The sequence below is a fragment of the Lucilia cuprina genome, chromosome 6, assembly GCF_022045245.1.
Source record: "Lucilia cuprina isolate Lc7/37 chromosome 6, ASM2204524v1, whole genome shotgun sequence".
NCBI classification, from domain to species: domain Eukaryota; kingdom Metazoa; phylum Arthropoda; class Insecta; order Diptera; family Calliphoridae; genus Lucilia; species Lucilia cuprina.
This window is the reverse complement of record NC_060954.1, coordinates 32,585,552-32,600,992: the sequence shown is the minus strand read 5'-3', so window position 1 is coordinate 32,600,992 and position 15,441 is coordinate 32,585,552. Positions and strand designations below refer to the sequence as shown.

Genomic DNA, 15,441 nt, shown 5'->3' with positions numbered 1-15,441 from the left:
CTAACATGACCTTTTTCCCAAACCATTTTCATTCAAAATATTAAATGTTTATAGAATGTATTAATTTGTACATGACGAAATTTTTTGGAATTTTTACTTTTTTCTGCAATATTCATGAACAAATTGCCAACAAAGTCTATTATCTACTAATCTGTTTCCATATTTAGTAGATAATAATCCTTTATTAGCGTACTTTGTGTAATTAAAAAAATATAAATTGAAATGCTGAAAAATTAAATCTTAAACAAGAAAACACTAGCAAAGATACCTAAATATCTTTTCTTCATAAAATCCCGCCAATTACGCGCAGATTTCATCGATTTTATTCTAAAAATCATAAACACAAAATTTTCCTAAGAAAATTTTAATTTAATTTGTTAAAAAAATTTTTAAAATAAAAATTACTTTTAAAATATTTTAAGTCAAGGCTTCTAGATAATGTTTGAAAAAATAAAAATTAAAAAATTCATACATTTTAGGAAATGCGCCAATTACATTTTTTGTATTTTTTTGTTGTATTTTTTTTTTTGCTCAAAAGAAAGCTTATACCATTGCCTTTAAGAGCTTTGTGATTACTTAATGGGATGCAAGTAGCATACATATATATGTCATATGTGACATTAGAGTGCTCCAATCTTGTATGAAGGAAACAAATTTTATCCGACAGAACGCCCCCCTCTGGAATTGTTCTATGGCTTGTAAATCTATGTCCTGCAAAAAATTAGGCTGATAGAGGCCGCAACGGCTCTGAATAAAACGGTGAAAAAATTAGATCAATAATTCTTACAGTTTAGCTTTACCTACGATTTGAACTCTGCGGATTTCGGAAAAATCGCTTTTTTGTAAAATTTTAGAGAATACGCAAAAATTCTTTACTGTTGCACAAGAGTATTTAAGACCAGATAATATAAAATATATATTCAAGACAGAACTTGGTATTAATGTTAAGTTAGACAACAAGTTATGCGAATCCTGCATTTATGGAAAGTCTCATCGGCAACCATTTGGAACTAGAGAGAAGGCTAGTAGTCCAGGCGAGTTAATGTACTCCGATGTATGTGGTCCATTTCCAGTATCATTTAGTAAAAAGAAATATTTAGTAATATTTAAAGATTCATATACTAAATACTGTTTTGGCTACTTACTAGAAGAAAAATCTGAAGTTAAAGATGCACTGAAAGAAGTTTTAGCTCTTGCAAAGAACCAAGAAAATCCAATTAAAGAATTTTTGAGCGATAATGGAGGTGCGTTTGATAATTATGAAATACGTAAAATTTTAAAAGAATATGGAGTGACACAGAGGTTGACAGCTCCTTATACACCACAACAAAACGGTGCAAGTGAACGAGAAAATAGAACAGTGATTGAAATGGCTCGAACGTTTAAGTATTCAAATAAGAGCGTTAAATTTCCTGAAGCCAATTGGGCTGAATTAGTTCGCACAGCCATATACATACTAAATCGAACTCGAAAGACTTCTGTTGAAGGTAAGAGCCCACATGAGCTATGGTTTAGAAGAAAACCTAGAATAAATCATTTAAGAATAATTGGAAGTGAATGCTATGCCCATGTTCCTAGTCAAAAGAAAAAGAAAATGGATCCAAAAGCAACCAAGGGTTACTTAATTGGATATGACACAGAAGAATTTATGTAACAGAAAATCACAGTATATTATTATCAAGAGATGATAAGTTTAGTGAAGAACTAACAAATTGTGATGATTTTCAAGATGCTAGTGAGAATATTTCGGAAGACAGGAGTGATGAAATTATATTAAAATTTAAAAATTACGAAAAGCCAATTGAGGAAGTGGATCTAAGCAAGCCAAGCAATTCTCAGGACAGTCAATATGCTGTAAGCAAATCCCAACCTAGTCACCAGGAAGATAATTCAGATACTGAAGAAAACTATCTTTATGAAGAGTGTATAGAAGATGGTTATTCAGACTCAGATGTAAGTGATTTCCACGATTTCGAGGTAAATCATTTACTAATGATGATGAGGAACCTATGAGCAAACGACTTAGAGATCGCACCTTATTACATAATTCAAGATTTGATGATTACGTTATGGCGTCCCAAGATTTCGTAAGTCAAATTGAAACTCCGGTTACATTTGGCGATGCAATTAATAGCGCAGAAAAGAAAGAATGGATGAAAGCCATGAATTCCGAAATGAATTCGTTAAAGGAAAACCAAACGTGGGAAATGGCTGATCTCCCAAAAGATTCCAAAGCTCTACCATCAATGTGGGTATTTAAAGTGAAAACTAATCCTGATGGAAGTATAGACAAATATAAAGCAAGATTGGTAATAAAAGGCTTTAAACAGCGTAAAGGTGTGGATTACAATGAAACATTTAGCCCTGTAGCCAAATTGGGAACAATTAGAGCTATTCTAAGTGTAGCTGCTAGTCAAAACATGCAAATATCTCAATTTGATGTTTCAACAGCGTTTCTTTATGGTCATCTTGTGGAAATTATTTATATGAAACAGCCCGAAGGTTTTGATGATGGTACTAAGAAGGTATGCAAACTTAAAAGAAGTTTATATGGATTGAAGCAAGCCCCACGATGCTGGAACCGTAGATTTGGGAAGTATTTATTGGAGCTTGGTTTTAAGGCTAGTGAAGCGGATCCATGCTTATATATGAGAGATAAAAATGGTAAGAAGTTAATACTTGCCCTATATGTAGATGCTACAGATCCCAAAGAGTTGGAAGTGTTTTTAACATAATTAAGAAGAGAATTTAAAATAACTACCAAAGATGCAAGCTATTTTCTAGGATTGGAAATAAAAAGAGATGATAATTGCATTTTTATTAACCAAGAGGCGTACGCAAAGAAGGTCTTAGAAAGATTCAGATTTTCAGAAAGCAGATCGGTTTCCTCGCCAATGTTAAAAGGTGAAAGTTTCGAACCAGGGAAAGAAAACATGAAGGGTTCTCAATTTCCATATAGACAAGCCGTAGGAGCCATCATGTATTTAATGTTGGGAACAAGACCTGATTTAGCCTATAGTGTTGGGTTCCTGTCTAGAACGTTAGAAAATCCTTCAAATGATGATATTATCCGTGTCAAAAGAGTTCTTCGCTACATATCTGGAAAAGTAAAGTACGGAATTTCTTATAAAAACAAGTCAGACTAAGAACTTAAATGCTACAGTGATGCAGACTTTGGTGGATGTTTAAAAACAGGAAGGTCCACGACAGGTGTTATTGTGAAATTTGCTGGAGGAGTTATTTCATGGTTAAGCCAAAGGCAAACTATGGTTGCTACATCCACAACAGAAGCCGAAATAGTAGCAGCATCAGAAGCAACAAAAGAAGTTATTTGGATAAGGCGCTTATATGCAGATTTAATTGGTTTGAATGACATTCCTTTACTTGATAATTCTGCTGCTGGACGATTGGCCCAAAATCCACAATATCATAGACGAACAAAACATATTAGTTTGAAGCACCTCTTTGTTCGTGAAAAAGTCAGTGAAAGAGAACTTGAAATTCAACAAATTTCTACTCAAGATCAATTAGCGGATTTGATGACAAAACCCTTACAACCTACAATATTAAAGATGCTTTGTTATCAAATCGGTTTAGAAATCTCCAACATCACATAACAAGGGAAAGTGTTTAATTAAATTGTTATGTTATGTATTATACTTTGTATATTGATTGTATTTTTATATTAGTAATATTTGTATTTGTTGATTTTTCAATTCTCATAATATTTTATTCGAAATAAAACATTTACTACAAAAAAATGTGGAATTCAAAGGTCAAATTTAGCAAAATTTGTGAATTCTCAGTATGCCATGTCGAAATTTGTTGGCAATGTTTAATAAATACGACTTTAATTCTTAGTACTTATGAAGTCTTGTGTTTAAAATAACAGCTATAAAAGTAAAATTAACCTTTTTAAATACATGGGAAAAATTTAATCCCGAAGTTCAAAAAATCTCAGAAACAAAATTAGAGAAATAACTGAAATAATATAAAAAATTATATACTAGGTATAAAAGCTTATGAATTAACCGTTTTGACCACATAAAGTTTGTTTGTTTGGACATATTTGTTTGAAAATCGACCGTAAAACAGGATTAAATAAATTATCAGTTTTAAAAAAACAAAATTTTTCTTTTAAAAATGTTCACATCATGTGAACTCCATAGTCAATATTTATTTCTTGTTTTATATATGTTATTCTTCTAATAATATAAAGCATTATTCAAATATATAGTGTTTTTTTCGAATTTCTAAACTTTGGTATTAAATTGTTCCCAAGTGCCTCAAAGGGTTAATTAAGCTTTCTTTTACTCCATTTTAAATATCGGACTTCATACGATAAATTCCAGTATTTTTTTTTTTTTTTTGGTAAATTTCGCCCACAAAAAATATATTACACTGAGAATTCACAAATATTGAAAAATTTTACTTTTGAACTTCGTACTACTTACTCGCAATATACTTTATTTAAAATGTACCACAGTAAAGAACTAATATATATTCTCTAAAATATTAAAAAAATGCGATTTTCCTAAAATTTTCCGAGTTCAAATCGCAAGTACAGCTAATCGGTAGGAAATATTGATTTAATTTTTTACCGATTAGTAGCCTTATTTATGGTTTATAAATCCCCATGGGATCTCCTTAAAATATTGAAATTTCTTTAACAAAGTTTCAAAAAAACTGCAGCGAAACTGCCGTTGACCATAGCTGAGAACAAGTTTGCGTTATCTGATAAAGTCAAAAACTAATATCCAAGTAAATATAGATAAATTAAGGTAACAAAATGGTTTTTTAGGATATATTTAAAAATGTATTTTTTTTTGTCACATTTCGAATTAATGTGCTTTAGACACGTTAATGGCCTGGGGAATTTGCTAAAACTTTTAAAGCGATTTTTGTGTTTTATATCTTTAAAAAATGTTTACTCTGGGCACATTAGGATTCCTTTACAATAAAGTTCAAAATGTACTACTAATTGGCCAAATTTGAGCAAAATCTGAATAAAATCGATATTTTCCACTTGTAAATGCCTAATTTTTTGTATGATATAGTTTCACAATCAGTGGCAAAATTCGCAACTTCGTTTATTTGGAACACTCTAATGTGACATGTATGCAAAAACACCATTCGATGGAAAATACGGCTTGTACTACAAATGATGTATTTTTTTTGTTGTTGTTGTTTTTTACTTTGATGCAGATATAAAATGTCATAATAAAGGAAAATACAAAAATAAATTAAATTCTAAAAAAACTTAAAAATAAATTAAAACTGTTTTTTAAAACAATAAATATGTTTAATACAAAAATGTTCTATAGAAGAGACTATAAAATAAATTATTACTTTAAGTTGTTACAAAACGAAATCACTAGCGTTTTTACAAAGAATGGTATAAAAATTTGATAAGCTTTAAAGGGAAAAACGATAAGCTTTATGTATAATGAAAATTTAAATTAACGTCTCTTTTTATCGCTCGATATTTATTTATGTTTTTTTTAATGACAAGAAATATTTGCCATTATTACGATCGATGGTTTGGCAAATCTAACTGATGTGTGTTATAGCCAGATTCTATTGTCTTATCAAAAATGTTTTCTATCACATTTAAAGGGAGAAAAGAGAGTAAGTATTTACGATGAAAAAAATAGCTTGCGTTTAAAATAAAATAACACTAATAACGCTCATAAAAACAAAGCAAAGTTATAAAATATAAACACAAAAAGTGTAAGAAAATACAATACAATTAGAAAATAAACTCTTATCAAAATCTACTTTGTCAAGGCATATTTTTAAATGACAGCGAATTACTTTGCGAAAATAATTTCTACTCTTACCAATTTAGTTTTCACTGCCACCAGTAACAGTGCTCTGGCAGCGATCTTTCGCAACGAAGCGTCCCAACGGAAAAAATAAAAATACTAAAAATCAATTAAGTGAAATATTAGCAATAATATAAAACAAGTATTTCTCATAATCCATTGCAAATTAAATTAATAATAAAGATAGAAAAAGGGGTGGGCGTTTCGAGAGTCAAATTTCAAATTAAACATAAAACTACATAAAACCATACATATATCAACCACAATGCACGACGAACGTTTAAAGGAGTTCCTTAAACCACTTGTTCTTAGTGATTCTCAATTACAGGAAGTTTTTAAACGTTTCTGCAATGAAATACGGAAGGGCTTGTCGCAGGCCGAACACAATCAAGCGGATACTAAGTGTTATGTGACATACGTTCAGAATTTGCCCACTGGTGATGAAGTGGGTAAATATTTAGCATTAGATTTGGGTGGCACAAATTTTCGCGTTTTGCTAGTCACCCTTAAAGGACATCATGAGGCTGCTGTTGAATCAATGATTTATGCCATTCCCAAGGATATAATGCTGGGTCCAGGCGAACAACTATTCGATCATATTGCACAGTGTTTATCTACATTTGTGAAAGAGCATAAAGTAGGTAATGAACATTTACCATTAGGTTTCACATTCTCTTTTCCGTGTGTTCAACTGGGTCTAACAAAGGCGCTTTTGGTGCGTTGGACTAAAGGATTTAAATGCTCGGGCGTAGAGCAAGAAGATGTTGGTCGCTTACTAAAGGAAGCTATTGCTCGCAGAGGGGATTGTGAGATTCATGTAATGGCAATTCTTAATGATACTACGGGCACTCTTATGTCTTGTGCCCATCGTAATCCTGAATGTCGTATTGGTGTGATAGTTGGAACTGGTTGCAATGCCTGCTATGTGGAACGCGTCGAGGCTGTTGATCTGTTAGAACAAGAATATAAAGAAACAAATAATAATGTTTTAATAAACACCGAGTGGGGTGCTTTTGGTGATAGTGGTCTTTTGGATTTTATTCGTACAGATTACGATAAAATAATTGATAAAAAATCTCTAAATGCTGGTACTCAGCTATATGAAAAAATGATTTCCGGTAAGAATTTCTTATTTTTATTTAACTATAAAAGTCTGTAGAAACATAAATTTTTCAAATGTTTTTTAATATATACTTTTAAATATTTTATGACGATCCGTTAGTTAGAAACAAAGACTGAAAACAACTCGGCTATATAAGCAAAGTGATTGAATTTTGATTTATTATTGTTTTAAAAATAAACCACTCAGAATTGCAGGTTTAAAATGATTTTTTGTGAATATGCCTTGGTATAAATTTTACTACTTTTTGTTGTTTTTAATGATTGCAGTGATTCACGAACAATTTCGATTGTGATAGATTATAAATAAAAAATGGTGTTTAAATTTTTCAAAAACCAAACGGAACGATTTTTTTCGGTCTCCGGTTAGAAATATGTGTTTCCTTAAGAACACTAGACTGAAGATCTGAAAGCATACGTTCTTAAAAGGCAATAAGAGCTTAAAAATATATTAAACCTACGAATATATTTTAAATGATACTTAAATTAACTAAATTCTTACTTAAACTTATTTCAGATATAAATGAGTATTATTGGCCAGTTAAACATAAGTTAGTCGTGTCGAAACGACAAAACGATAGGTATTCGGTTTCTCGTTTTTGACATTTCATTAAAATTGCATGAATTACCATAAAGTGGAAAATGTCCTTTATCATTGAATATCATAAAAAATATTTTTTTTGTTAGCTATGAACTATATCATAACATAATATTACATTATTATTTGTATTTGAAACACTAAACTAAAACCTTTATTCAGTAATGTGACTTTTATATATCAAATTGGATAACAATTTTTAAAATATTATTTCCAACAAGATTAGTTTAATTTTATTGATAGTTTATTATGTAATGCATAATGTATATATTAGACGGACTCACTCCGTGTTTTGTCACCCCTTTGAAATTTACCGTGCTTTGTTTTATAAAGACTCCAAAAATATTACAAGTCTAACAATGACCGTTCGTAAGGTGGATCATATTAAAAAAATATTTTGGAACTATTTTTTTTTTAATTTTTCTTTTGTTTTAAAACAAAATATCTAATATGGAGCATCGTTTAAAAGTGCGTTTAAAGCCGCATTTTTTAAAGTGTTTTAAAAACAAAAAAGTTTTTTGTTTTTATTTATTGAAAATATTTTTAAACTAAAATAAATAAAAATCCACTTAATTATACTTTAGAAAAATAAAAAAATTAAATTTAACTCAAATATGTGTATATTTGGCGCGTGGTACTAAAGGAACATTTTTTTATAAACTAACATTTTCTAGTGCAAAAATTTTAGTATTTTGTATCTTCTTTTTCAACTCTGAAATGAATAATATTGATAAGTTTGAAACACTCTTCTTGTGTTATGAACGTTCATACTTGATGGCAGCTCTCCCAGAGGTCTGTTGTATTTTTAGATGAGTGTTCAAAGTATAATTCCGATTTTACCATAAATTATTAATTAACTCTGGCGACTGTAGGAGCTAATGAAGCAATGAAATTTTAACAAATTTTGGATGAAATCGAGAGTTTTAAACTTATATTTGGGGTTAGTATGCAGTTGCATCACAGTATTTTCAACATTTTGATCCCAATCATTATGGAGAAAAGGCTATGTAGAAAGCTAAAAGCTCTCTAAAAGTGTTTAAGAACTGGACGTTATACGATATGGTAAATGTTATATGGACAGATGAGCCAAAAATGTATCTTTCCCGACTGAGCAAAGCATGTTTATGAAAACTGAATGTACCATTAAAAACCGCGAGATAATGCCCGTTATGAAATTTGGAGATGTAAATTTCCAAAATGAAATGTATAAAAAAATTTATAAAAACAATGGTAAAATGAATGCCGAAATGTTTACTCATATTATAAAGCCATCCCGTCCGGATATTTAAAAAAAACGTTGAAATTACTATGAATCAACTTGACAATGACCCCAAAAATAAGTCTAAAAACACAATATTTTTTATAAAACGTGTAGTGTCGCCAAGGTTAACTACGATTGAGAATTTATGTTAAAATAAGGTTTACAATTACGAAACCCCATAAATAAACACAACAGACCTCTGAAAGATTTTATTATATTTTTTATTATATTTTTCTGAAGTTGAATTAAGTGGATTTATTATTTATTTTTGTATAAAAATATATTCAATAAATACAGTTTTAATAAACATAAAACTTCTTGAAATATCGTTTTTTTAGACCGAAAGTTTAAAAATTTGACCATCATTTATACATTTTTGTCTCACACTGTATACATATATTCAAAATTTTTTAATGTCCGAAATTTCACCTTAGAACTGAACAATAACGCAGACCAACGAAATTAAGGTTTGTAAAACTATTTAAAACCAATTGCATCTACGGTATCGGTTTTCACAGTTTTCTCGAAATATGAACATTTCGTTCATATATTACAGATATTTTATATAATTATAAAAATATTATTATATTTATATTTTTTATGTCATTATAAATATCGGTATTTATATAATATATTTTTTTAAGTTTCATTTAAATCGGTTGAAAATCAAGTAATATTTCACTATTTTATATTTTATTTTCTATTCTAAAAAGGTTTTATATAAAATGCATACTAATAAATATTTATGATATATAAACTAATAAAGTTATGTGTAATTATTTAATTCTTATGACAATTTGCAAGTGTAGCTTAAATAAAATATATTTTTCATTAAAATTTCCTCTACAAAAAAATAAAATGTATTTCATATTATTTATGTTTTCATCATTTCAGGCATGTATTTGGGCGACTTAGTGCGTTTAATATTAATTGATGCCATTAGACAGAATTTAATATTTGTATTGTCACAAAATAAACTGGAATTTATACAAAAATTAACCAATGAAACCGAATGTTTTGAAACTAGTATGATATCGGACATTGAAGCTGACACGTTTCCAGAATGTAAGAAGACTCGTCATATAATTAAGCAACTGTTTGGCATTGAAAGACCCTCTGTAGAGGATTGTCAAAAATTGCGTTATATATGCGAATGTGTGTCACAACGTGCAGCCAATTTAGTTGCAGTGGGCATAAGTGGCTTAATAAATAGAATCAAGGAACCCAAAGTGGTAGTGGGTATTGATGGTTCTGTGTACAGATTTCATCCAAAATTTGATGCCTACATGAGATCTGCCATTAAGAAATTAATTGATGCAAAAATACAATTTGATTTAATGCTTTCTGAGGATGGTTCGGGAAGGGGAGCAGCTCTGGTAGCTGCGGTAGCTAGTCAAAATTCATAAGTTGTTATTAATGCAATTAGTAGAGAAATAATATTAATTTTTGTAATTAAATTAAAAATCAAAAACTTATTAATTTACTTATATATTTTAAGAAAATCTTGTTAATAAATATAAAATTTCTAAACTTTATGAAACCTTAAATTTAACTTAGGTATGTATATCCATATCGCTTATTTATTACAAGGCTGGCGTAAAGAAATATTCGGGCCATTGTCATGGAAAACAAAAACCCTCATTGCGTTTAAAGATTGTGACCGATTATATCTCTTTACCGCTGTATTCAGTGTAGAAGTTTGACATTACACTTTTTATCCAAAGAAGTCTATTAAATTATTAATTGACGCTTTGGAATATGTTTTCCATATTTATTTTAGATCAAAGATAAATAGGTATGATGCTTCCCATCACCAGTCTATATATGAAGTGTGTTTTGGGCAACTTTTGAATTGTAATAAATATGTAAGTATTGGATATGTACACAATGCTTAAAGATAAACTGAAGCACATACACCAAACACTCGTTGAGTAAAACGATTAAGAGGTTGTTTACTTAAACTATTCCTAAAACTTACGTGAGGATGTTAGGGTTATTTTCATACCCAAGGCCGGTAAGGCAAGCCACTGAAAGAAAAAGTATTTTAGACCTGTCTACTTTTCTTTTGAAGACACTTGAGAGACTGATAGATCTACATCTAAGGAACAATATTGATACTCGCCTCATTAGTGGCGCTCAACATGCCTACCTTAAGGGTAAATCTGTTGAGAGTGCACTGTATAAAGTGGTAAGTTATTGAGCACGGCTTGATGAATAGGTATTATATTCTGGACATTGAGGGAGCCTTCAATAATATAAGGATTGAGGCTATTAGAGATTCGCTTATAGAGCTCGGAGTTCAGGACTTCCTGGTCAGTTGGATAGTATAGGTATAATTTCGACAATTTCAGATTGCCAAAGTTAGATGGCGTTGAATTATATTAATCTAGAGAAGCTAAGTATTAATCTAGAGAAGCTAAGTATTCAGGAAAGAATGAAAAAGGGTCTAAATGCCTACTACACATGCAAGAATTCCATAGGAAAGAATTGGTGTCTGCATCCAGATATGGTAAATTGGATTTACACATCGGTTGTCAGGCATATTCTAACTTATGGTTGCATTGTCTGGTGGGAGATATTGAAAAAGGACAGTGACAGGAAGTTGCTCAATAAAGCTCAAAGGTTCCCTTCTGGGAACTACGGATTATGATATCCTTTGATAGAATTTCCAACTAGGAATGATTGGCTTGTATCCGATAGACAGTTTGGTATGTGTGCAGTTTTCACTGACGGGTCCAAGATGTCTATATCGCTAGCGATCTGAAAAGCGACGGAACTGATACGCAATCATAACGATCCGGGGTCGGTTATGACAATTAATCTTAAAGCATTGGATTGTGATTGTACTCGCACCTAAATGGAGATTGTAGAAATGCCCTTAGGGACATTATGAGACTGTTTGTCATTAGATTGTGTTGGCTGCCAGGGCACTGTAATGTGCATGGTAGTGAAGTTGCGGACGAACTAGCTAGATTAGGTTCGAATCTTGATTATAGGGAAAGGATGGTAAAACCACCCATTTGTCACTATGATAGGTTGATATTCGCAAGAATACGCGATATCATTAACCACTCCTGGTATAGTAGATTGGATTGCAAAATATCAAAGACCCTGTGGCCAAAACTTCATATGCGTGCTACCAAAATACTTGTAGGACTGGACAGACGCAGTCTAAAGGCTCTGATAGGGATTCTAACAGGACACTGCTCAGTTAGAACCTTTGTCAGTAAGTGGCACAGTAGTGTAGCGGACTATTGTAGATTATGCGAAGATGAGGAGGAAGTAGAGACGATCGAGCATATTATTTGGCAATGTTCTAGGATACAGAACCTCAGGCCTAAATGGCTAGGGAATAGACCATGGCGAACTGGGGGAATTTGCATTATTTAACCCTCGCAGTCTACTAGGTTTTATCAAGGAAATTAGTAAATTAGGGCTTTATATGGGAACATGGTTTTTCTTTATTATATGCAGTTGATTATTTATTTATCTGTATTTTCATTCTTTTGTTGTGGTAGTATCTTGACTTCTCTGTTTTTGATCTTAACTTCTTGAAGGGAATCACAATGAATCTTATAGCCTCCGAGTGGACATACACCGTTAACCTAACCTAAGTGTCTTTATCCATAAAACTGAGTAATTTTTTTATAGCCGTCATCAAATATAGCTAGGCAAAATAATGGACAGATTAAACCATTTCCAATAGCTTTCGTCTTTATGTCAAAAGAAGAGTGTGTGTCAAATTTAAGAAAATGATTCTGAGCTGATTGGTCGGTTTAGATTCTAAACTTTAGAATCAATATTTTTGCGTGCTACAAATATAAGCAAAAACGCATAATACTTTCACTACTTTAATAGTTTAGGGTATAAAAATACATTTTACCGATCTTTATTGGCTTTAATGTAAGTAATTGCAATAAAATTCGGTAAACATGTGTTCTAGATAAATCGAAAATTTTCACAAAATTAAAGAGGATCAGTCCATATTAGACGTTATCTCTATATATAATCACTCTATCAAAAGCAATTTATTATCAATGAATCCAACCGTTAAATTAAGTTATGAGAAAAATACTCAACAAATTGTTTTGATTAAAAAGGATCAATCTTTAAAATTTGGACGAACAATTTTCATTAAGAAACAAATACCTACCCAGCAAATAAATGTTGAAGTTGTTCAAGAAGAAGGGATATGTTTATGATTTCTTTTGTACGTATTCTTGTTAATACATTTTAAATACATAACAAAATTCTTATAAATTTGTCATAAGTGAAGTCATGAAAAATTGCACCCAATTCACTTATGTCAAATTCTGTTATAGGAATTGTAAAATTCACTATAATTTGGTATTCTCTTATGATTCAAAAGAATCGTGCATTTCATATAATAAATATTAAAAATACCTTTAATTCTATTAGATTTTAGTATTTAATATTTGTTAAAATTAGTAATATTAAGTCCATTTTAAGAGAAGAAAATGACAAGTTGGCTCAATGCTTAATGGATTTTAATGCATTTAAAAAAAATATATAGTGCACCAATGAAAATTTGCATGAGAATTATCGACTGTTCAATGGTTATAAGCACTCATATTAATGACATGCTATTATTCCAAAAATGAAGCCATGCTCGCCAATGACACGCTAATTTTAAAATCATGCATGTTTCCCCTAAATATGAACCAGTTCATTATCAGTTAAACCCATGCATATACTACTTTTTTTGCACTCTTTTAATGCTGGGTAAATAATAATCTTATTCCAATGTTCATATTAACTTTATATTTACAAGACATGCTTAGATGGTGGGTATATTAGATACGATACAGTCTAAATTATATACTCTCTTACTTTTCTACAACGAAGTGAATAAAACAATAATAATTAATTTGTTTTTAATTTTTTATCAAAATTGTCTATACGCCAAATAGTGACGTAATGCTGTCTCAGAGATCATATAAAATATTGTGAAAAGAGTTTCGGAATCAAAATGCGAATGTTCAAATTGTAACAAACCGCTCCTAACTCATTTCTTAAAATGATTGATAAAGAGTAAGAGTAAATTATTGTAAAATAAATATGTACAATTTTTTACGTATGTAAGATATTTTTGAATTTTTGAATGTTAATGAAACAGAGTGCTTATAAAACGTATATTCGCTTCTGTGTTTGGAACAGAAGCCATGCATCCATTGTATAATTCTAATAATAATAAATATACTTTTCCACTGCAATTCAGTAACAACTATGTATATTTTACGAACAGTACTATCCTAAGATGAATATTTTGCCTAAAATTGACACTGGATTGACTTTACAAATCAATGAATTTTATAAAGTAAATAATTTTCTAATGAATCAAAGTTTTTAATATTGTGAAACATAAAGTACGTCAAAGATTCTTTCATATTTTTGAACTCTTTGCAGATACAATGAAAGTTGAATAAATAGTGGATACAAATTTATAAACTATTAGTACGTTAGAAATTTGTTTGAATATTATTTAGAAATTCAATTAACTTACCGCTTTCATCTTCTTTCGACTCATTATCCTTATTTATGTCTACCGGTAAACTTTTCGATTTATTTACAGAAACAGCAGTACTTTGTGAATCGGATGATAAATTTTCATCTTTTCGAGATCCCTTTAATTTGTCGATTTCTTTAATCTAAATGCAAAAAAAAAATTAATATAAATAAATAAGTTGTATCTAAGTAAAAGCCACTAATTCATCTCACCAATTTATTGATTTTATTTTTGTACTTTTTTAGCTTTTTGTCTTGTTTTTTTACCAGGGCATGAAGCTCGTCTATGTATTCATGAAGATTTTCAGTCCGCATTTCTTTGACTTCTTGAATGTTTTTAATATTAAGTTTTATTGACTTGGATGGTTTATTTTCATCTCTATCAGTATTTTCAGTCTCACTACTAGACATTGTTTCGGACTTTTAACTACAAGTTATTTTTTAATAGAAAAATCGTCGTACTTTTAGATAATTTGCAGCAAAAACTTCATTTACTTCGACAACAAAACAAAAAAAATAGTTGTCAAATAGTTCAGAGTTACCAAGCCTTGTTTCATGTTATTGCCCATTTTCTTTTTTAGTCTAAACAGTTTTAACAATCTGGCTACTCTCCTCAAAAGAGTTTCTGCTTTCTATAAATATATACAGTGGTGGTATAATTAATACAAGCACATTTTAATTTAATATAATTACAAATGTTGCTTATTATTAAGAGCTAATTTGAGCCTTGATTTCATTTTCTACATAATATAACAAAAGTAAAAAAAATAAAAAAAATAAACACATATATATAATAAAACTTGTAGTTTGTGTGCAATAATTTCCATAGTCTGAAGGTTTTAACACCATATAACAAATACGAGTGGAAACAAAATGTTTTTCAATTCTTAAAAATATATATAAATACTAACGGTATTAAAAAAATATATTGTTAAAAATTGAAATTTAAATTATGTTTACACAAAGTAACTGTATTCTCAACGTGAATACTCTTCACCAAATTTATAAGAATCAATCTATAATTGAACTTACCCCTTTATACGGTGCATTTCAGAAAACGGGTATAACGGTAATTATTGGACGTTGCGTAAGAATAGATTTCTATATTATTT

At 30.0% G+C, this 15,441-nt stretch overlaps 2 protein-coding genes across 4 annotated transcripts in view; one reads left to right on the top strand and one right to left on the bottom strand.

The window, feature by feature from the left end:
* The window catches only part of LOC111675211 (angiogenic factor with G patch and FHA domains 1), a 23,528-nt gene extending 8,685 nt beyond the window's left edge, over nt 1-14,843 (bottom strand). For 2 of the 3 annotated variants that reach the window (XM_046953891.1, XM_023435940.2), the window contains exons 1-2: nt 14,543-14,842; nt 14,328-14,472 (exon numbers count right to left, since the gene is read on the bottom strand). In XM_046953891.1, the coding sequence (XP_046809847.1) occupies nt 14,328-14,472; nt 14,543-14,740 (343 nt within the window). In that variant the 5' untranslated portion in view covers nt 14,741-14,842. Of the gene's footprint in view, nt 1-14,327; nt 14,473-14,542 lie in introns of all 3 variants that reach the window. The other variant, XM_046953892.1, reaches the window with a different exon arrangement.
* Nucleotides 5,839-10,336, top strand: LOC111675221 (hexokinase type 2). Its single transcript, XM_023435951.2, has 2 exons — nt 5,839-6,943; nt 9,698-10,336. Exons 1-2 carry the CDS (start codon nt 6,091-6,093, stop codon nt 10,207-10,209), a joined length of 1,365 nt encoding a protein of 454 aa, XP_023291719.2. The 5' UTR covers nt 5,839-6,090; the 3' UTR covers nt 10,210-10,336.
* Nucleotides 14,844-15,441: the final 598 nt, after the last annotated feature.

Coding starts and splice junctions, on each gene's coding strand:
- LOC111675221 (XM_023435951.2), top strand. CDS start 6,091: ATGCACGACGAACGTTTAAAGGAGTTCCTTAAACCACTTGTTCTTAGT. Junction 6,944..9,697: donor ATATGAAAAAATGATTTCCG/GTAAGAATTTCT, acceptor TCATCATTTCAG/GCATGTATTTGGGCGACTTA.